This window comes from Dama dama, chromosome 24 (assembly GCF_033118175.1).
Source record: "Dama dama isolate Ldn47 chromosome 24, ASM3311817v1, whole genome shotgun sequence".
Taxonomy (NCBI): Eukaryota; Metazoa; Chordata; class Mammalia; order Artiodactyla; family Cervidae; genus Dama; species Dama dama.
The window spans coordinates 11,862,579-11,886,342 of NC_083704.1; the positions used below are offsets into that span (position 1 = coordinate 11,862,579).

Here is a 23,764-nt window from a genome sequence, read left to right on the forward strand (position 1 = left end):
TCTGAGCGCGGCCGCGGGCGGTTCACTGGACGCGCCAAGTGCGGGCGCCAAGGGGCGGCCGAGCTCTGCGCGCCCGACCTACGCGCCGGGCACTAGGGCAGAGCGCCTGCGCGCCCAGTCACGTGTTGGGCGCTCCGCGCAAAGCGGGTTAAAAGTGACGACCGCGGAGAGCCCGTGAGAGCCTCGCCGGTCCGCGCGGCGCTCTTCGAGTGCCCTAAGCCGGTACTAAGGGAGGCCATCCGGCTGTCCTCTATCACTTCCCGCCCTCTCGGCCCGGCTCAGCTCCACGCAACGCCCTAGCACACTTCCTCGGCGCCTACATAGGCGCGTGAAACCGCCTCTTTCAACTGACAATGAAGCCGTAGCCGCGCAGCACGGCCGCTGCGGGCCAACGGGCGCGAGGCCGGGAGGGGGAGGGGGAGGGGAGAGGCGAACGGTTGGGCCAAGCCCCGCCCCAGCTCGCGCTCCTATTGGCCGGCACCAGGGCTCTGGGCCCGCCCCCTCACGGACCTGTCGCATTGTGACAGGCGGAGGGGCCAGTTCCTGTTGGGTTGGGGGCGGAGTCAGAGGTAGCCTGAGCTCCGCCCGGACGCCCGGGGGCTCCTCCTCCTGTTCCTCACGGCGCGGCGGGCGGCGGTTGTGAGGGGAATGTCATTGCCGCTCGGAGCGGTGGAGCCGCCTCCGACTGCTCCTGCTCTTTCTCTGGCGCCCTCGTCCCGTCAGCTTTCGCCGTTGCCGCAGCTGCACTGAGAAGACGGATGGCTAGAGGGGCGCAAGGGCCATCCGAGTTGAGAGAGCGGCGGTCGCGGCCGCTGCTGAGGCGGAGACTCCCCGCCGCCGCCGCCTCCACCCCCAGTTCCCTGGCCTCGCGGCGCTGAGGGCGGGCGCGCGCCGCGCTCTTCCCTCCTCCCTCTCTTTCTTCCTCCTCCTCCTCCTCCTCCTCTGGGTCCCCGCCCAGCACCCCTCGCACCAGGCGGCGGCGGCGGCGCGGAGCGAGACCCGCCGCCGGGGCACAACATGGCGGAGCCCTCGGCCCCGGAGAGCAAGCACAAGTCGTCCCTCAACTCGTCCCCGTGGAGCGGCCTCATGGCCCTGGGGAACAGCCGGCACGGGCCCGGGGCCCAGTGTGCGCACAAGGCGGCGGGCGGCGCGGCGCCTAAGCCGGCCCCCGCGGGGCTGTCCGGGGGGCTGTCGCAGCCGGCCGGCTGGCAGTCTCTGCTTTCCTTCACCATCCTCTTCCTGGCCTGGCTCGCCGGCTTCAGCTCGCGCCTCTTCGCGGTCATCCGCTTCGAAAGCATCATCCACGAGTTCGACCCGTGGTGAGTGCCCGCCGCCCCTCCCCCGCCGCCGCTCCCCCCCACCCCCCACCGCCCGCTCTGCCCGGACCGGCCGTGGGTCCCGAGCTCGGGCGCGCCCCCGCCTGCGGGCGAAGTTTCCCCGCGCGGCTCGAGGCGGGGCGTCGGGGCCCGAGCGGGACCTTGACCCGGGCCGGGCGAGCCTGCCGACTCCCGGGAGGGCGAACGTGGCTCTTCGCGGCCGGCTCAGCCACCGGAGCCCGACCCGCCTCGCGGGGTGCCGGACGGCGGACTCCCCGCCTCCCCACTGCCCGGGGTGTTCAGTTTCTCGGGCGCCTTTTCGGTTGGCTGGGGTGGGATCGCCCAGGGGGGTGCCCCGTTGCAGTTGGAGGTGAGTCCCGATGTGCCGGAGCCTCCTCTGCTCAGACTCGCAGTTGCACGCTCTTACGTGGTCTCTCTGGGCTCTCAGACGGAAAGGGAAAAAGCGAGGGAGCGAGGTGTTGGAGGAAAGGAAATAATATCCCTGAAAGTGATCTGAAAGCTAGGGACGCTAATTTATTTAACGTGAGATATTGTCAAGAGTGGCTTTTTTTTTTTTCACCGCCCTTAAGTGCATTCCGCACCTCACCGGTCCACAGTTACCTTGGCTTATGACTCTAAACCAAACTGTCACCCTCAGTACGTTATGTACGATATCCGAAAGCGTTACGTTAATTCCTTTATTGGTCTCTGTAGGAAGGTTTGTGGATTAGAGAACAAACAGTAGCATAGTGGATGGAGCCCTGGATTTTAATACTGAAGTTGCACATGGCATCAGGGACTGACCTCAGGTTTTAGGAAATTACCCCATTAAGAGCATTGGCTAATTTATATAATTTAATTCATTGGTCTGTGAATTATTTAGATAGGAAGAGTGCTTTAATTTTTTTTGCAACTTGCCCAGCCTGGGTTAAGTTTCTTGTGGGTTTTATTTTAGTCTTAGTCTATGCCTTTCAACCAGCTTAATTCATTTTGACCCATCACCGTTGAGTTAATCTTACTTCCTTATAATCAGACCCGACTAAACTGGTATTTATCTCTGGGATTAAAGAGAGAGAAAATCTTCTTGAGAGTTACTAAATATATGACTAATAAATATTTGGGGGAGTGATGTTAAAATACCAATTGAAGTTCTGTCACAGAAAAATTGGTAGTGCATCATCTGTTGAACACCAGAGGGGTCCACTCCTGCAGAATTCAATTTACATAGACAATTAACAGCTGTGACATGCTTCCATGAAACGTTTTCAAAAGCATTTTAGAGGTTTTTTTCTTTTTTAAAATAGCTTTTGTGTTATTTGGAATCACAGAAGAAAATAAATTCCTGTGAAGCCTTCTGAACCAGAGTATTCTTAGTCCTAGCTTTTAAACACATAAGCAAGTGAGATAAAAATGAAATTGGAACCAGAAAATGAAAACTGCTAATATGTTGCTGAACAATGTGAAAAGAGAAAGTTCTGTTTTTTCAGATTACAAGAGCAGAAGTGCATGGTTGACCAAACGTTTCGGGTAACAAAAATTGTGAAGTCTGTTTTCAGAGAGTATAATTTTTAAAAGCAGAATTTTTATTAGTAACGTTGAGACTTAAAGATTGCAGAGAAATTAACAGCTGCATAATGAGACGATTGGTATTTTTCCTTATTTTGAAAGAAGGTTAGACCTGTGCATCAAGCCAGCCAAAGAGTTTCTACTAAAATTGAATACTATAGTCATGAAAAGTCTTACTGGATTGCTTCACAGATACTTTTTTTTTAATATGGCAAAAAATTAAAAGTTGATTTCTTCCCTAATTTTGAAAATATACTCCAAGGGTTTTTGGAGAATAAAATCCTTTTTTACTCACACAAAAATCCCTTTTTCTGTGTATAAGACACATTTCAGAAGCATCCTTTAGTAGAATATAGAACATTTGACTTTGATTCATATACTTTAAAGATATATAAGCCTCAGAAGTCTTAAAGATCTATTTGATGTAGGTGTTCGGCTTCCTGATAGTTTTAATGTTTACGTTTTATTATATTCTTGGTTAAACATTTATGTTCATAATGTTTGATAATTCTGACTAGTAATAAATAGCCTTTTATATTGAAGGAATTTTCCCTATCTTTTATTGTGAATAGAGATTTGCCAGTATAAATCTTAAATATAATTCAGATGACTTAATAAGAGGAAAAAAAAAAATTCAGTCAAAAAAAAAAAAAAAATTCCTTGTTTGCTCACTTACGTTTTTCCTGTCATGTCTTTCAAAGAATTCAGGTATCTTATTCTTAAAATCCATTCTTATTGAAAAATTTAGATTTTAAAAGTAGTTTTTCTTCAAAGCTACTAATAGTACCAGCACTTTGATTCTACAAACACTCAAGTATTATACTGTCTTGGGAGTCTCTCAGATTACTGTTTTAACATGTAGTAGTGACATGAACCTTTAATAATATTTGAATGTTCCTCTCAGGTTCTGTACCCACAAACCAATTTTTCTCTGACCTTCCCTGATCCTTTTTTTTTCATGTCTCTGTACACTGGCTTCACTTCTGAGGTCTTTTTAGTGAAAAGTTTACTTCCTCTGTTTGATTTTAAGTTATTTCTATAAATTTTAACAGTGGTACTTACATTGTGTAAGACTGTAGTTAGCTGCCAAGGGTGACTCATTGTCACAAAGTTATCTTGTTTTTTAAAAAGTTTGTCACTCAAGTTATTTTATAAATCTTACCAGTTGTTAGAAGGGGTGGTATGTGATGTTCATTAATATTTATTGAATTTTGAAGTACACCACACTTTTTTAGAACTTCACTGCCTTTTGGGTTCTGTTCACTGTTTCACTTTAGTAATTTTCCCCCTTATCAGTTGAGTTGATCATACATGAGGACACAGTTTGAGAATTTGTTGTTTGTACTTGGCAAACATTTGGTTGACCAACTTGTTTAACAACACCTTATTTTATCTTTTTATTTGGCACAGAATGTAGTTTCTACTTATTTTTGTTGTAGCTGTTAATACTTTTATATTAACCAAATGCTTTTCCCATAACCATTATCTTGTTAAATTGTGGTAGCTTTTCCCACAGATGCAGTGCTCTTTTCCCCTGCCTGCAAGGTTGGAAAAGGGGTTCTCCCTGGAGCCCTGGAAGGAGAATTCTCTCAGCCTGAGTTTTGACTGCAGTTAACTGTAAAAGGGTGGCAGGGCAGAAAGCTGCAGTTTATGGAGTGGAAACTTGGGAGGCAATTTCTCATCGAAACTTTGGTATAAATAGGTTAATTTGTACAAACGTTTTCAGAGGAGTGATAAACCTTTGGAACGTAGGCTGTTTATAAGTTGGGGACTACTTCCTGTACTTTGAGGTCTCCATGTTTTTTTTTACTTGACAGATGACAAAAAGAGGCTATTGACCTCAGTTCTGAAGATGACAAAATGGGTAACAAAACCAATTTTAGAACAGAAATGTCACAAAGTCTTAAGTCTCTTTACGGAATCATTAGCAACAGCAATCCAGAGGCCCTTCAGAACAGGTATACTGTCACTGATTTCATTGTAATTTAAAACTTTTCAAGCCTTGAGCTCTGGAGATCTTTCCACTTGTAAGAACACTTAGGGAGGAGGCGCAGGAAGTGTGTGGAGCTCCTGGGTTGGATGAGGCGATTGGACCTGCTCCCACTGGCTGAGTGTGATGGCTCCTGTAGGTAGTAATCACAGGTTTCCTGAGGCGTCTCATAGGTGCTGGGGAAGTTAGGCTCTGTCAGCAACCACTCTGGAACTTTTTTCTGCCTTGATTCATGTACTGAGGGCCAACTTGAACAAGACTGCACACCCCTTACTGCCATAAGCAGTTTGCACAATGTTGGTCTGAAAAACTTAGATTAAGGAATTGCATTCTAGTTTCTGACCCAGCTATTATGAATATGGGCAGACTTGCTAGCCTGTCCATGCTTTGTCTTCTCTGATTTTTATGCTTTCAATAAGTTTTGGGTGCTTTGTGCAGTATGAGAAAGTTGTCTTCATCGTAGTATCTTCTTATGAATCAGTGTATGCATGCTCTCAGAAATAATGGAATGATTAATATTCTCAAGTGACTGAAACATTTTTTTCCCTCATTTTGTTTACTTTGAAAACTAAATGCTATTAGGGGAAGACAGTACTGCAGTTAACCTGAATTATAAAGCACTGTACAGTTCAGCAGCTCGGTATATTGCTTGATTGTTATATTATGAAAATTTTCAAGCATACAGAAAAGTTGAAAGATTTTTACAGTGAGCACTCATACTGAACATGTAGATTCTGCACTTTGTTGTTTAGTTGCTAAGTCGTGTCTGACTCTCTTGTGACCCTGTGGACTGTAGCCCACCAGGCTCCTCTCTGTGGGATTTTCCAGGCAAGAATACTGGAGTGGGTTGCCATTTCCCTTGCCAGTTAGTATTTACTTAATTTGCTTTATCATGTCTTTCTATCTGTCCATTACTGCTTTTAAATCCTGCTTGTAGGATACTAATAGTACACTGTAATGTGAAGAATGTTATCTTTGTTCCTCAACTCTGTGATAAAGAGGAGCTCTTATCTCTGGGTAGCATTTATTTTCTATAATACTTGAATATAATGAGCATAAATACCATTTATATGTCATCTTCAAATTGAACTGCAGGTTAGAATCAGATTCAGTCATTCTGGGTTTTGGTTAGTAACTCACCTGAGTACATTATAAGTGAGTGCTTTTAGCCCAAGTCTGTTAAAACTTGAAAGTGAAAAGAAAGTGAAGTTGCTCAGTTGTGTCCTACTCTTTGCGAACCCGTGGACTGTAGCCTACCAGGCTTCTCCGTCCATGGGATTCTCCAGGCAAGAGTACTGGAGTGGGTTGCCATTCCCTTCTCCAAAGTTGAATCCTATGTCTCAGGAGAAATTCTGAAGGTATTGATGTTGGTTTTATAAGATTTAGTTTTTGTGGAACTCCTAAACTCATTTGAATTATTAGAAACCTTTTGTTGGTGAGCCTGTGCTTATTAGGAGGTTTTGTTTTTTTTTTTTTTTTTAGCGTTTTGGCTGTGCTCCATTGCTGTGCACAAACTTTCTCTAGTTGTGCTGCGTGGGCTTCTCATTGTGGTGACTTGTAGAGCACAGCCTCTAGAGCGCAAGCACTCGGTAGTTGTACATGGGCTTAGTTGCTTCTTGGCCCATGGAATCTTCCTGGACCAGAGATTGAACGCCTGTCCCCTGCATTGATTGGTGGCTTCTTAACCACTGGACCACCAAGGAGTCCTTCTGATGAGTCTTATTCATGCTCTTTTTTTTTTGGGCCATGTTTTATTCACATGGAATGTGTAATTGAGTATTATGTGTGATTGCAAAGGTGGCTTCTCTCAGTCCCTGCAATAAATTGAGAAGAAAACATTTTCAAACAATGTAGAACCCACAGTTGTAACACATGGGCAAAATTAATACTTTTGAAAGGGAAAAATATCTAAATGGTTAACCTGCTTTACTCCTTCATTTGCTTAATCTTTATTCTGGTGGCTTTTTTTTTTTTTTTTTTTTTTTTAAAAAAAAAACCTCTTGCTCTTTTTCTGAGAGGGTTTCTATGGCCTTACTTTTCCAGGAATTAAAAATTGACAGAATGTGTGTGCTTAGTCGCTCAGTTGGGTCCGACTCTTTGCGACCCCATGGACCCCACCAGGCTTCTCTGTCTATGGGGATTCTTCAGTCGAGAATACTGGAGTGGACTGCCATGCCCTCCTCCAGGGGATCTTCCCAACCTAGGGATCAAACCCAGGTCCTCCTGCATTGCAGGTGGATTCTTTACCGTCTGAGCCACCAGGGAAGCCCAAGAATACTGGAGTGGGTAGCCTATCCCTTCTCCAGGGGATCTTCCCGACCCAGGGAGACCCAGCGGTGGAACCAGGGTGTCCTGCATTGCAGGTGGATTTTTCACCAGCTGAGCTACCAGGCAATACTATAAGATTAAAAGAAAAATCTGTTAGGGGAGGGTCAGGGCTGGAAGAAATAGGAGCATCTACTCAAGGCTCTCATATCTTAGGTAAATGTAGGTTAACTGGCGTTTGTAGACTTGCCAGGAAACCAAACTACTGTTTGGAGCCTTATTTCTTTGGAAAAGGACTTTCATGGTTTTCAATGAGCCTTATTTCTTTGGAAAATGACTTTCATAGTTTTAAATGAAAGACATTTAACATATTTTGAAATATAACCTGTATTTAAGTTGGTAAATATCTTTATGTTGTTCAAGTTTGTACTATTTTTAGAAAAGCAGATTTCTAGGAAAAGCTGACCATGTCATCTGTGACTTTTCTTTCTTTGGAACTTAATATTGCAGGGTAACTTGAATGTATGTTCTAAAAAGTGATAAATGCTTAGTTTTTACATGGTCTTATAACTTGATTTTAGATCTTAGAATTGAAGAGATAAGGTAACATCTTTTATTTCAGTAGATAAAAGATATTTCAATGCAATATTACTCTCAAAGATTGAATAATACAGGTCTGCCTGTTCTCCAAAATCTGTCCTTTTTAGTACATCTTTTGCCTCCAAGGCAGGATTAAATGACAGCGTCCTCCATTTAATTTATGTTTTTTAATCAGCCACCCTGATTAAGTCTTAACACATTGGCCTATCAAAATGCCTGGGCACACACAGTTCCTGTTCTAGCTAACTACACACTCACTAGTTGGATGATGGCTAATTACTTCATTTGTTTTGATGTAGGGAAGAGAGAAGAGTTGATGGTGGCTTAAGGTTGTTATACCCGAATGACTAGGCAATTTTCAGAGAGGGGCTTTTAAGGGAATTGCTGAATGAGAGGGAAAAATGATTGAATCCAACTGAATGTTTTCATTTAGATTTGTCTATAAAAAGTTAAGAGAAATGAAGTTGGAAGTATTAAGCCATTCCAGTTAAGGGAATTATGGTCGTTACTGTTCAGTGGCTAAGTAGTGCCTGACTCTCTGCTCTTGGAATTCTATAGTCTAAAGGACTTTTTAAAGAGTTAATGTTGGTCAGCTTGTCTTGTTTTCAGGACAAAGATCCTGACTGCCAGAGGACTGGAGTACTCTTTCTAAGGTAGTATAGTTGTGGGTTGGCCAAATTCTTTTGTATTTTCTTTGCATTTGTGTTTGCATTAGAGAAAGTGTTTTGAGAAGTTGTTCGGAGATTGTTACTTCAAAAGATGAGGGGAAGTTAGTGTCTACCTTCACTTAAATCGACAGTCTGGGAGATGTTCGCAGTTCAAGTTTAGCTATGGAAATGGCTTTTGTGTGAAGTTTGACTCTTTTAGAACTAGTGATTTTCAAAACTGCATCAGTTATCTGTAATTTCTGTAAGTTACTAGTTTCCATAGTTTAACTTTTCAAACTTCTATTTTTGATTTTTTCTTTATTCTTATCTCAAGGGAAATATTAACCGCAGAAAAACATCAAGAAATTCTATGTTTCTGTTAGTGAAGTACTAGCGATTTGCTGATAACCAAATTGGTAATGTTTCTTTTGGAATTTCCTTTTAATTTCTTTTTCATGCCTTGCAGGTTCATTAGCTATTCTCAAGTAGTTAAAGATTTTTCTTCATACTGTGGATGTTCTTTAGTGATATCTCACAGTCTCTCCAACCTACAGATGACTTGGACTGAATTTGGTTTTTAAATTTAAATCATTGGATTGTTTTTTTAGATAGATGGATAGATAATATTATAGCATATACTGTTTTTCATACTATTTTAAAAATTAAAATATAGTAATTTATAATTGATTTCTAAAATGCCAGTATATGCATACCTTAAATGTGCTGCTCGCCAAAACCTGGAAAACTCACTTGTGACTATCATGCCTTTTTAGTTTTTTTAATTGAAGTAAAATGGACATATAACATTAGTTTCAGATATACAACATATGATTTAATATTTGTATACATTTTGAAATGATCACCAGGGGAACTCTAGTTAACATCTGTCAATCACCTTATATAGTTACCCTCCCCACATTTTTACTGTGATGAGAACTTTTTAGATCTACTCTCTTAACAATTCGCACTTATTCTTAAAACACCAGTAACTCCTGTTAAGTAGAATGCAACTTGTTTAAGTAGTTTTTATTATTAAACTAGTTATTAGACCATCTTACCTGTGTAATTCATAGAAAAAATAATGGAGTACAGAATTACTGGAAGGTGGCATTCTTTCAGTTTTTGAGATATTCTGAAAATGTCTTAAATATTTACGTAAACAAAAGAAACATTCTGTCAGAAGATATTCAGCTTCAGTCTTTAAAAAATTTTTCTCTTATGGTGAAACACATTCTGAAAAGTATAGAAACCTAATGTACAGTGTGATGACTGATTATGAAATAAACACCAATGTGACTATCACCTCCATCATCAAAAGAATTGCCACCACTGGGACATCCCCTGGTGGTCCACTGCCTAAGACACAGAGCTTGTAATGCAGGGGGCACGGGTTTGATCCCTTGTCAGGAAACTAGATCCCTTGTGCTGCAACTAAGACCCAGTGCAGCCGAATAAATATTTTTTTAGGAAAAAAAAATTGCTGCCACCTCAGAATTCTTGTTGTGTGCTTTCTCAATCCATCCCCCTCCCCACCGCACACGTGATAGTAATTACATTCTGCTTTTTCTCCTAGGTGGTATAATTCTGAGTGCATTCCTAAATAATATAGTTTTGCCTATCTTAGAACTTTAGAAAAATGAACTTGTGGCTTTTGTGTCTTGCTTTTTTTGTTGTTGTTCATCATTGTAAGATTAATCTTCAGTGCTTGAAGGGTGTTGAGAGTATGTTGGAAATAAGGTTTGACAATAATTTGATTAACCATACTTTTCAACCACCTGAGGAGGTTGCCTGCTCTTTTGCATCAGAAGTATCTGTAAGACAAGTTTTTTTAAAGGTATGGAGAGATTTAATCTTTTCAGACAGTAAGACTACAAAGAAGAGGGTTGGGGGAGGAGACATCACTTTCAGGAGACAAATGATAATCAGATAAATGCGAAATTATTGGCTTTTTAAACTGTAGCTTTTGCCAACTGTTGTTCATTTTAAAGTATATACACTAAAATTTACATAAGGAAAAGTTGCTATAGTTCTTGAAAGAGAATGTTGAAAGAGAATCTGAACTACAGGAATTTAGGAAAACCCTAAGACTGGACTGTTTAATGTATTAATATTTTTGTAGAGGATTGTTGACTCCAGGTTGTTTGTGATTTTGTGTAGATATTATGGGCTCTTGAATAGCTTTCTTTTCTCTGAGTGTTGTTTTCATGTTGCTTTCTTCCAGTCTTCCATGGCCACCACTTTTATTCTTTTCCCATATTGTTACCCAGCTGGGTTCTTCGGGCTTCCCTTGTGTCTCAGCTGGTAAAGAATCTGCAGTGAGGGAGACCCAGGTTCAATCCCTGGGTTGGAAAGATCACCTGAAGAAGGGAAAGGCTACCCCCTCCAGTATTCTGTCCTGGAGAATTCCATGGACTGTATAGTCCATGGGGTTGCAAAGAGTCGGACACGACTGAGTGACTTTCACTCTGGGTTCGTCAGTCAATAGAAATTGATAAAAGGCCTCTTTAATCAATAGATACTGATAAAAGGACTCCTGCAGCAGGAGGGAACAGACATAAGGAACCGGGTCCCTCGCTTGCACCCTGCAGAGGGGTGAGCTGGTCCCTTAGGGGTGATGGTAGGATTGGAGGGTCGGGTCAGTTGGGTGGCTTAGGTGGCCTTCCAACCCATTGATGCTGTGTGCAGGGATAATGTGCAACTTGCTTTTGGTTCTGGCACCTCAGAAGTAGTGGTTTTTTGGCCTTTTTGTATGGTGTTTTTCATAATTTGCCCCAACCTGCACATGCACAGAGTTATTTTTAGTCCCTTATAGTTTCTTTGTATTCTGTTGCTCAGGGAGATGTTTGTCCATGTACAAGTGCTGTAGGAAATGGTCCCAGGTCCCAGCTAGTTTCAATATCTTTTTTTCTTTTATTGATTTAGTAGTTATTTTGGTCTTCAGGAAGAATATGAGAGGGGTGATAGTAGAATCCTTTCAAAAGCACCTTGAGGGGATAAAAAATTTTTTTCAGAGAAAGGTAAAGAAGAGGTTGTTGATCTTTATGTAGGAACTTAGTATTTATTGGGGTGTGAGAATTTGTCATGTATTAGGAAGTGATTTAAAGATACTATTGGAAATGTTATTCCAGATTATGAGCTTCTAATTAGCAGTTCTTAAGTGAAGCAATAAACACGAATGCTTCTAAGGCATTTCTGTTTATTAGTCAGGATGATTTTGATCAAATTTAGTGGTATTTTTCCGCTGTGTATGGAGCCTAGCATTAGTATGGAACCCATGCTACTTGAATGGGTGACAGTTGGTTTCTTTTGTGAACAAAAAAAAACTGTATAGTTAATTCATTATTAGTTGAAGGAGAATATAAATCTGACTGTCTTTCTTCAAACTTCAAATTGAGCTAGCCAGTATTCATAAAGAAGATGTATTTATTATCCTTTCTTCTCCAAATCCCATGTAATGCATGCCAGAGAGAAACTTTGAATTAGGCTCTATTTGTATAATGGTTCAACTTAATGATTTAAGCTATTTTAACACCTTCAGTGTTTCTCCTGTGAATTCTTCAGGGAAGTAGGGCTGTTTTTCTAAAGAAAATGTATTAACTATTAGGAAATGCCCAGCATACTTCTTTCAGAAATAACAATCCAATATAGTTTATCTGTTTTATGTGAGATTTAGGTACAAGCTTATTAATCCCAGTATAAAGCAGACTTACTTCATTTAAATTTTGTTTATGACTGTTCATTTAACTAAATAGACCAGAACCATTTTGAAGAAGATTTTAACACCTGTAATGTAAAAACACTTAAGGAGACTTAAGTTATTTCTTCTTTGCCTAAATTATTATTGAGATATTGTTGTGGTGTTGTGGTGCTCATTTCCCCCTCTAATGAATAATAATAATTTATAATTTATTATTACTATACAAAGACAAAGGAAGATCCTTAAGAACTTCATTTTCCTAGAATATCTACATTGGGAGCGTAGCGAATGTTCAATAATGATAACCACATTTTGTTTTGGTCATGACAGTGATGGAACAAGAAGTGCTTATTGTGTAATACTTTGATAAACTTTGGCTTTGACTGTGCTGTCAGGAAAATCATGTGTAGTTGGGATAAAGTGCTTTATAAAAAGTCATATTTGGTCTAAATCCTCTTCTGTGTGTACTCAGTCATGTCTGATTCTTTGCAACCCTGTGGGCTGTAGCCTGCCATGCTCCTCTGCTCATGGAATTTTCCAGGCAAGAATACTGAAGTGGGTTGCCATTTCCTCCTCCAAGGAATCTTCCCAACCCAGGGACTGAACCCTTGTCTCCTGCATTGGCAACCAGATTCTTTACCACTGTGCCACCTCGGAAGCCTTAAATCCCCTTGGAGTTTCCTAAATGTTGAGAACTTTGAATATGTCATTTGTATGTTAATGAGTGAAGTTTGGAAAGCCCCTGGCTCACCTGAGGATGGGAGATGGTTGCCAGTGTGTCTGACATTCAGTTCCACCCCCTGACCTCCAGGGAAAGGAGAGGAGCTGGAGTGATCTAATCACTGGAGAATCACCAGTGGCCAATAATTGAATCAGTCGTTCTATGTAACAGTCTCCATAAAAACCAAACAGTCAGAATTTGGAGAACTTCTAGGACCTTGTGGAGATTGAGTGATGGGTTTGGAGAGAGCCTGGAAGCTCCGTGCCCCATCTGGCACACCATCTCTTCCATCTGGCCGTTCCTGAGTTCTCTCCTTTTATATTAAACCAGTGATCTACTTAATGAGATACTTGAGTTCTGTGAGCTAGTTTATTAATCCAGCTCAAGGGGTCTTTGGACCTCTCACCTGTAGATGGTCGGTTAGCAGCACAGGTGACACCTGGACTTGTGATTGGCATCTGAAGTTGATGAGGTGCTCAGTCTTGCAGGTGTGAGCCCTTCACCTGTGGGATCTGGTGCTGTCTCCAGGTAGATAATGTCAGTTGAGTTGTAGGACATGCAGCTGGTGTTGGAAAATTTCTTGATGGTGTGGGAAAACGCCCCCGTCACACACACTGGAATGCTGTGGTAAACTGTTCTTAGTGAACATCAAGATCTTGCTCTCAATAAAGATGTCATTTTAGTGTTAAGAAAGAGTTGAAGAAAGTAGTTGATAATGTTTGTAGAAGTAATCTACCTGAGCATCAGGAATTGCCATCAGCAATTGAGAGATGGCTAGTTGGATGGATGGATACCTTAGGAATAATTTTAAGGGAGGGAGATTTTAGTTACATGAGTAAATACCAGCAACTCTTAAGTAAAAGTTTTCTCTCATGTTTTAACTCACTAGTTAATGAACATTGAATAAGAAAAGACAGGTAAGTTAATATCTAAAAATCATATGAATGATAAAGTTTCAGTGCTATGGGCTTTTGAGATGATAAACGAAAAAAGATATCAGCTATAGAAGGAAAATTCACAAGCCTACATTTTGTTTGAACTTGAGAAATAATATCTTGATGTGGAAGAATAGGAATGATCATTATATACACAGGTACTAGTTAGAATATACTAAATTCAAAAAAATAGAATATACTAAATTCATAAAAATAATGAGTTTGTATGTGGTTAGATTAATGATCCCTTTGGTTTCTCTGTTCTTGACTTAGCTTTATGGTAACAGGTAATTAATATGGAAATTAAGCAACACTTTAGGAAGCATTCCAGCTCTGTCTGATCCAATTTTTAAGCTTTACTATAAAAGGTTAAAGGATACTAAATAAAAATACTCATTAGGGATGAAATAAGTTGTTTGTCTCCTTTAAAGTTTCCACAGTGGAAATAGTTTTGTCTGTGTCTAATCACTGGGAAAATCATTGAATATTGTAGATCTTCAGAGTAAAGTAAACCAAGATATAAACTCTTTATCTTCTTTTACTGTGTGTTGGACTCTAACAAAATGATTGATCTGCTCTTTAATTATACTATTATTCATATAATAATAACAACATTCCTGTGAGTCCTAAACCTGATATGCTGTAGTGACATTTTTGCTTAAAACTGATTTTTTTTTTTAACCTTCATCCATCAGGGTGCCTTTAAAAAAAATCTGTTATAGTGAGTAAGGTTTGTTGAATATATTGACAATTAAGACATTGAATATGTTCTTTAAAAATTTAATGAACTTGCTTCATGGAAGTTTAATTTTAGTCCTAATAACATTTTTATTCTAGTTAGCTAAAAAAGAGTTTTGTTTTAATATACCAAGCAGCTTTCTGGCATTTGAAGGAACAGGATAATGAAACAATGTGAAGCAGATGAACTGTAATCTTAAAACTGTCAAGTCTAGTCATTTGTTCAAAGTAGAAGAATGAGCTTGAGGAGTGACTAAAATCTTTTTAAATATGAGAGGTTTTTTTTGAAGATGGTTAAAAATGAGTTAGTCACTTACTTAGAAAGGGAGATCTTTTCTCATGTTTAAGATACTTACTTTGGTTGTAAAATAATTTGCTGCATTTAAATGAAGTGTCTGATATAAACAATTTAAAGCAACAAAAAAGATTTTCCTTCTGAAATAAGAATTGTTTTAGATTTTTAATAAGCGTTTGTGTAATTAGTGTTGGAGCTCATAATTGTTGGTTGTGAATTGCCTTATGTTCTAAATAAAATTTTTATAAATCAAACTATATTGAGAATGCAATTTGAGTATAAAAGAATGTATACACCCATATATATAGTTAGGAACATGATAAACACCTGTGAAACTCCTACACAACTAGAGAACTGGAACATTACCAATTTCACATTATCTGTGTTCCTTCTGTAGCCTAGCCTCCTTGTTTTCCTTTTCGCACTAGGAAACCACTATCCTGAGTTCTGTTTAACATTTCCTTTGAAATACTGAGAAAAAAAAAAAAAGCTCATGTATATATTTCTAGACAGTATATTGCTAATTTTGCTTTGTTTGGAGCTTTAAAAAATATTATCCTATATAAAGGGTCTCTGACTTGGATTTATATATATTTATTTAGTTGAACATTTGAGTTTCCTAGTTTTTTATGAGTAATTCTACTATAAACATTAAAAACTATTTTCTGATGTATATGTGTACATGTTTGCTAGAGTGTATACCTGGGAATTTTGTCATGTGTTTTGATTGTAAAAACAAACCACCACTCTAAACTTAGTGACAAAACAGCATATCATTATTTTGCAATCTGTGTCTTGAGTGGGAGGTTCTTTTGCTTCATGGTATCAGCTGTGGTGCTGGGATGATTATAGTCAACAGGCTGCAGTCTGCAGGGGCTAGAATGGCTGCGATGTGGACAGCTGAGAGTCATCTGGATTCTTGATTGGGCACTCAGCCAGGGTCTTTTTTTTTTTTTTTTTTTGGCTCCTTCACGTGGGCTGCAAGGACTGTCTCACAGCATGGTGGCTGGGTTCTGAGAAAGAGCCTCCAGAGAGAGAGGGGGGAAGTTGCCAGGCTAGTCTTGGAGTTAAGGGAGAAGATGCATATACCGATAGGGACAGAATTGTTTCGGATGTCTTTGGAGACTGACTGGCACAGTATGTCACTTTTATCTCCTCTGTGAAATAACTTAAGTTTTTGGTCAGTTTTTTTAGCTGGGTGGTTCTGTATTTTGGTGTGTGTGGGGTGGGGGTGGTGGCACTGATACTAAGTCTAGGTTAAATTCGTTGCAAATTTTACTGCATATTTTGGCTTATTGGTCCTTAAAAGCAGTCCTATGAGACAGATATTTTATTATGTTCATTTTACAGGTAAAATCAGTGCTGCTTAGTATGTTAAGGTAGGTCTTAAAAGTCAGCCAGCCTCAGGATATTTTTGGTATAAAGAATAGCATATGTAAACATGAACAATTATGAAGTGACATGCTTCCATCAGTCTGCCTGCTACACCAATGCCACCACCCCGCACCAAAAGACTGAAGCTTGGAAAAGTTTTCAAGTTTCTCTTTATTCATTTATGGTCAGTTACTGGCCTGGTGGCTCAGACGGTAAAGCGTCTGCTTACAATGCAGGAGACCCGGGTTCAATCCCTGGGTCGGGAAGCTCTCCTAGAGAAGGAAATGGCAGCCCACTCCAGTACTTTTGCCTGGAAAATCTCATGGACAGAGGAGCCTGGTAGGCTACAGTCCATGGGGTTACAAAGAGTCAGACACGACAGAGTGACTTCACTTCATTCACTTCACTTCACAATGTTTTAGTTGAAGTGTGGTTTTTGTTAGGAAACTGAGGCTTGGTGATGCCAGAGTGACAGAGCTGGAACCAGTACACTCAGGTCGGAGTTCTCTCTAGTCTTCCTGCCTTCCCCTGTCCTCACTTTTTTCCTCTAAAGTCTTCAGTTGGATCATCAGCAGGATCTGCCAGTACATTTCAGACACTTGTGTTTTTGATAGCCAAACTAGTTCTGCTCTCAGCCTCCCACTTTGAGGATTTGCTGAAGTTCTCAGAACACAGTGGAAAGGAATTGGCTGATACTGGAGATTTCCTTGACTAACCCTACTTAGAAACTGCATATTGGAAATTAAGATGCATAAGTGTTGTGGTCAGAATGTTTTATAAGAATTCTAGTAAACCTAGAGATTCACAACTGATATTCAAGTATCTGCCATATGTATGTACTTTAAAAAGAACACTGTAGGCTTGCATCAAGCTCAGCTGAGTTGCTTTAAAACTGAAAATGCCACGGAGCAATTCTGAATTCTACAATGTAAGACTTTAAAATGAAGCAGCTTTCTCTCATGCCTGAGCAAATTCAGAGTGTATAGAAATAAGTGTGTAGACACTTCCCAACCCTCAAATTTAGGAAAATCGTTCTTCGTGTAAGTATAGTTTCTGATCATTACAATTCTATTAATATATGTTGAATTCAGACACCTGAGTACAGTTCTCCAGTGTAAAAGCAATGATTCAGGCAGCATGACTTAACTTTCATGTCACTTCAGATTTCTTGGGTCCAAGATTCAAAGGCAGAAACGAAGGTGATAATAGTAATTGTACTTACTGGAGGAATTTTTGACGAATAGTGGAATTCAGAGTATCTTTGGGCTTTGACTTAGGAGTTTTTCCCAGTGATAACAGCCATTGCAGGACTGAGCCTCTCATTCATTTTTATTTTTCCCAGCCCCACATTCTTCTACTTCCAGTGTCCTACATATGAAGATTAGTTACCCTTCCTCAGGAAGTAAACTGAGATAGAACATATCTGCTATACTGTTTCCATGATAAAGTATAGCTGTCAGGTCATGTGGCAAAAAGCTTAACACTAGATACCACCAGGTGAGTGTATAACAGTACCATTTTTTTTTTTTTTTTAAAGAAAATTCATTTAAAAATCCCTAAATGCACTTAACATTTGTAATTCTTAGAATAAACACGTTTTAAAATAGAGTATACCAAAAATATGCTATTTTCTGAGTCTCTGAGGTGTTTAGTACATGTTATTAGTTTATAGAAATTAACAAAATTTGCTATGTGAAGGGGACACCAAAGCTTTCTTATAATTCACTGTTTCCTGTCATCTTTTCCTCCAGCCTGAAGTGTGGGTCAAAAAGGAGGAGAAAATGGAATCACTTTCCTTTTACTCTCTCATTACTCTTTGAGTATGTTTGCTGATACTTTGAAAATGGGGTAATTAAAACTAGGTATACTGGATCACTTTTCCCCCACCCCTGGAATATAGAATGGACTTCATACCTGGAAGAGAACATAGCAATTATTTGTTAGCATGCGTACATGCTCAGTCTTGTCTGACTTTTTGTGACCCTGTGGACTGTAGCCTTCCAGGCTCCTCTGTACGCGGGATTCTCCAGGCAAGAATACTGGCGGGGGTTGCCATTTCCTCTCTCAGGAGATCTTCCCTTCCCAGGGATCGAACCCAAGTCTCCTTCATTGGCAGTCGGGTTCTTTAACACTGAGCCATCTGGGAAAGTCATTATTTGTTAGAGTGCTTACCAAAATGTTGTGCAGAACACATATCCCAGGAATTGTAGTTCAAAACTAAAAAATAACCTATTATAATTTAAATCTGGCAAAAACTGAATACCCTGTGCTCTTTATTACAGTACATATTAACATGTTAAAGGCTGATACATTTTTGACCATAGTATTGATTTTATTTAGTACTAGTGTCTACATATTAGAGAATCTCTGTAGCTTTTTTTTTTTTTTTTTAATTTTCTGTGCAATGCAGTTTGGGAAAGACTGATCTGGTTGCTTTATATGATAGATGAGGAATCTGAGGCCTAATGATACTAAGTGACTTCATAGAGCTACAGCTAGGACTGACAGACTTGCAGGTTTGAAATCTTTCCATCTTTATTTTTTAGCTTGAATTACTGCATTGTGAACATCAAGTGTATCTACCTTATAATGGGAGCATGTATGTTTTTTCATAATGAAACAGGTTTATACCATCATCCTATTCATCTTGGTGACTAAGTTGGGCGTTTTGACACTCTACAGTACTTGGTAATTTGTCAGATTTTAACATTGCACTATGGCTTATGAATATGAGGGCCTATATACATTGCTTATTTAAGTGGCTGTTTCAGTTTCTGTCTTGATATTGCTTTCCCCCTGAATGTTGTTCACTTTGCTTTTGAGTTACCCACTCTGGTTCTTTAATCTCAGCAAATTGTGGATCAGGGGATATTGATACTGTACATGTGTGTGCATGCTTAGTCACTCAGTCTTGTCCAACTCTTTGCAACCCCATGGACTGTATGTAGCCCATCAGGCTCCTTTGTTCATGGAATTCTCCAGGCAGGAATATTATTGAAGGGGGTTGCCATTCCCTTCTCCAGGGGATCTTCCCAACCCAGGGATTAAACCTGAGTCTCTTGCATTGCAGGCAGATTCTTTACCATCTAACCACCTTGTTAGTTGGAAATCTTATTATTTCTGTAGTATCTAACATGTCTTGGGTTAAATATATGTATTATAATACATATTTATATATCAAATGTTTGTTAGTTGGAAATTAATTACATTGTATATTACAGTATAGTGCATATAATTGTGTGATGGCAGTGTTAGATAAATGGGCTTCCCAGGTGGTGGTAGTGGTAAAGACTCTGCCTGCCGATGCAGCAGACGCAAGAGACCTGGATTCAATCCCTGGGTCGGGAAGATTCCCTGGAGACGGAAATGGCAACCCACTCCAGTATTCTTGCCTGGAAAAATCACATGCACAGAGGAGCCTGGTGGGCTATACAATCCATGGGGTTACAGAGAGTTGGACATGACTGAAGTGACTTAGAATGCACAGCATGCTTATATATATATAACATTTATTGGAGATCTTATTGCTTTTATGTATGGATGAGTGCCTGACTAAAATGTGTATGACACATACATGTGTGTGCTTTGTAGGGAGAAAGAATACATGCAAGTGTGTATAACTGTCTCTTGTGTAGGTTTTTTTAATATTTCAGTCTATATTGCATTTAACTGAGCAAAAAGTATCATTGTATACTTTTAATGTATCAAATACACTATTTTATGTATGACCCTAGAATTTTTTTAGATTTTTTTAAAATGACATTAAGACACTTACTTTGATAGACGTTTTTGGTGCCAGCCTATCATCATTTCCTCTTTTCAGTTTTTTAAGTGTCCTTCATAAAGCAGAACACACTTCTTTTTCAAATGGTTACTTATGAAAATTGATAGCCGTCATTGTCAGTTATGGCAAAAGTTGAGAGAGAAGTAATAATATTTTTGCTCTGTGTTCTTGTGAGATCTAATATCTTTTGTATTTAATGCATCCTGCCTTTGTGGGATGGCACAGAGAAGCTCTGTAGGACCCAGCTTTTGAACAGTCCTTGTTTTTTAACCCCCATGTGTTGCTCAGGAATAGAGAAGCAGACTATTTGTCCCTGTTGAAACATACAGCATGCTTTCTGCTTACAGAAGATCTTGAGGCAAAATGACCCACATACCACATGTAAGAACCAGGGAGGTTATTGAGAGTAGTCTTAGACCCAGTAGCAATTACTTTTCTTTAAAACAGTTGGCATTGATGGTGTGCTAGCAGTCAGTCTGCATTTGTGGGTCTTTTCACACTTCAAGATTGACCTAATAAAACAAGTTTAAAAAAAAAAAAGGACTTCTTTATTCTGTGCTGTTAGTGATCCTTTGAAATTTTATTGTTTTGCTGTTGTCACTTTAATATTGGTATGAATATCTATAATCGTGTTAGGCTTTAATGTATCTCTACATAGAAGTTTCCATAGTTTCCAATTGGCTAAAGTGTTCATATGTATAACATGTTAGGATTAGATTGTTCCTTTTAGTAGTTTTAGTAAATTGAGGATTTTTTTCCCCTCTCTTAGCATTTCAGTGTGGCATACTTTTGTTTTTGATACTGCCACTAGATCGCAGGAATTAAAAAAAAGGTACATTGAAATGCTGATATGAACTGGTAGCCTTAGCTGCTTTGTATTAATACTTTCCCCTGGCTCGGTTGTTTTCTATTCCCATTAGTGCTGAATTTAGGGTGTATGTATGCATAGTCTTGTAACTACTTATATATGTAGATCTGGTACCTTGTGTAGTCTCTTCATTCCGAGACAAGGTAAAAGAGAAGAGAGGGAAACAAAAAACATTTAACCCTGGATGTAATCACTGATGTTCTAACACTTTGGGTTTCACTTTGATTATCTCTGTGAAATTCCGTTCCTTTCCTTTATTTTATTGATTCTCTTACATTTACATTGGTATCTGTAGTTGGTCATTTTTGTTGGTGATAACTAGTTGCCTTCTCATCTACCAGATGAATACATATTAACCCAGTCAGTTTTGTAAGATCTTGTGCTATACTTTGCAAAAAAAAAAAAAACCCTCTGAGTTATAATTGACTGTGAATCTTATCACAGAATGAATTGTTTTTGAAAGAGCTTGTCTGTTGATAGTCTTTAGAGAATGGAGTGGTGGATAGAGGCTAGGGTGGTGGCACGTAGCTTCCATCTTAACATTCTGTGAGATTCTGTCTTACTATTGGACTCACACCAGCAACTCCCCTTGCTGGCATTATGAAGTACTAAGTGGCCATGTTGGAGAAGTCCATGTGGCAAGGAGCTGCGGGCGGCCTCTTGTCAGGCTCCAAAGAACTGCCAGCAAGAAACCAGGGTGCTCAAGGAAATGAATTCTCTCAGTAATCTAAATGAGCTTGGAAGTAAATTCTTTCCCTAATTGAGTCCAAATGACAGCCCAACCCTGGTCACACCTTGATTGCAACCTTGTGGGACCGTCCAGGGGTGCAGTTAAGCTGTACCTGGATTCCTGATCCATGAAACCATGAGATAATGAATATATGTTGTTATAAGCCAATTGAGCTTGTTGTAATTTGTTACACAGCCGTAGAAAACGAATACAAATACCCTTGGTAAACCTTTCCCATCTCTGAATGTTATGTATTTGCCAGGTATCTGGATTCAGTGGTGTGAACCCAGACAGATACGATTCTAGTCTAGTTGGGGAGATAGACTTGAAACAATTCAGAGAATGACAAATGCTGTGAAGGTCATACCACAAGAGCATCTAATAATGAAACATGAATATCTCTTTAGGACTTACTCTACTTTTAAAAATACTCTTATTAGGTAGCCTCCCCCCCACCCCCACCCCACCACTGTCTCTCTCTCTTTACTACTGGCAGTATATTCTTACATCACAAAACTTGATCTAGCTTTATTTTCTATTAGCATTATGAAACTATATTACAGCCTCATTATTGCCTCAAATTAATTATTCCTCAATAAGAAAATGAACTGTAGTGTTTATAAATGGAATACTACAAACTGCTGCTACATGAATAAACCTCAGAAACAGTATGTTGAGTGAAAAAAGCCAGACACCAACAGAAAGTAAAATCTATGATCCATTTATAGGAAATCTGAGAACAAATAAAATCAATCTGTGATGAAAGAACTCAGAAAATGGGAGGGGAAAATGAGGAAAAGGTGATGTGGGAACTTTCTTTAATGATGGTTTTGGGTGATAGTTATGGTTGATAATATGTATAAAATTGTCAAAATTCGTTGAATCAAACGTAAAACCTCAGTGTATTTTAATGCATGTAAATTATACTTCAAATTTTAAAAATAAAAACAGATATCCTTTAGTATCTTTTAGTGGATTTAGTATCATTTAGTGGATTCTTTTCTCTGATTTTATTTTCTTGTTGACTATCCCTCCTGTAAGATTGTCCAAGATTGTGAGTTTCATGAGGTCAGGGACTGAGTTTGCCTCTGGTTGTTACTTAGAATTGTGTGCTTGTATGCATAATGCCCAGGCTTATTTCCTCTAAGGGAAAAGTTATTTGTCAACTATAATTTATTCATAAGTTGGTAGCCATATTTCATGGTTGTGTGTTTCAAGAAAAATATTTGTATTATTTCAGAGTTTTGTAATCAGTGTTTCTTTAGGTCACTTCTGTTTAAGTGTTGGTAATCTGGCTTCAGTTTCATCTTTGCCAGCCAGTTTGAGATAACACTATGCTATATTTATATACCAGAATTTAAAAATCAGATTTTCTTTTTAATGTGAAGTTTATTATATTCCTCTTGAAAACTAGATATTGCTCCTCTTTCTGCCGTCTCTAATTTTTTGATGGGAAGCAAAGAATGGAGACACTCTTGTTTTACAGTTTTGATACAAAAAGCCCTTAAGTACCACAGTAATTTGAAAAAGAATGAAATGGCTCCATAGTACTTTGCCTAACTAGTGTTATCCCTTGTAGTCATGGTGTTATTTTTTCCTCTGATGAAAATAACAGTAAAATTTAAATGATTTAATGGCTGGGTCACAAACTTGAAAAATAAGTATACTCTGAAATTGGTAGATCACAGGTGTAGTTTTTCTGAAACTGTTGAAAAAGATAACGCAGAATAGATTTTTCAGTGCCAGAAAAAAAATGCCTTTCTATTGTGACTTATGTGTTGGGGGGGTCTTTAAAAATAAATTCAAAATTCTGCAGTTTTTTTTTGCATATTCTTCTGATGAGACAATTCATATTTTCATCAGATTCTCAGAGGCCCTCATCCAGAAAGATTAAAAATCCCGCCTGTCCCTCCTTTTTTCTCTTAGGATTTTTTTATTGCCAGCTAATGGGTTGCCAACTTTTCAGAAACATAACCAGCTCTCAGTAGGCAGGAAATTACTGTGTTCACCTGTACTGAACAGTTTGAAAGTGTAGTGTTTGTTTCAGTTGGTTCCCTATATTTCTTCTTCTTTTTTTTTTTTTTTTTTTTTTACTGTTTTTCTGACATTGTGGGTTGCACAGCAAAATCAGAATTACTGAGTTCCACGGGCTGTTCCCTTTGCTTCTGCATTCCAAACCGTTATAGACATAGGTATAAGAATGGTGGAGAAATACTTCCATAAGTAAACCTGATTTTT

At 39.3% G+C, this 23,764-nt stretch overlaps 1 protein-coding gene across 1 annotated transcript in view; it reads left to right on the forward strand.

Annotated features, from left to right (window-relative positions):
• The first annotated feature begins 751 nt into the window (after positions 1–751).
• The window catches only part of STT3B (STT3 oligosaccharyltransferase complex catalytic subunit B), a 100,550-nt gene continuing 77,537 nt past the window's right edge, over positions 752–23,764 (forward strand). The window contains exon 1 of the mRNA XM_061127665.1: positions 752–1,319. Coding sequence (XP_060983648.1) covers positions 1,018–1,319 — 302 coding nt within the window. The 5' untranslated portion in view covers positions 752–1,017. The remainder of the gene's footprint in view (positions 1,320–23,764) is intronic.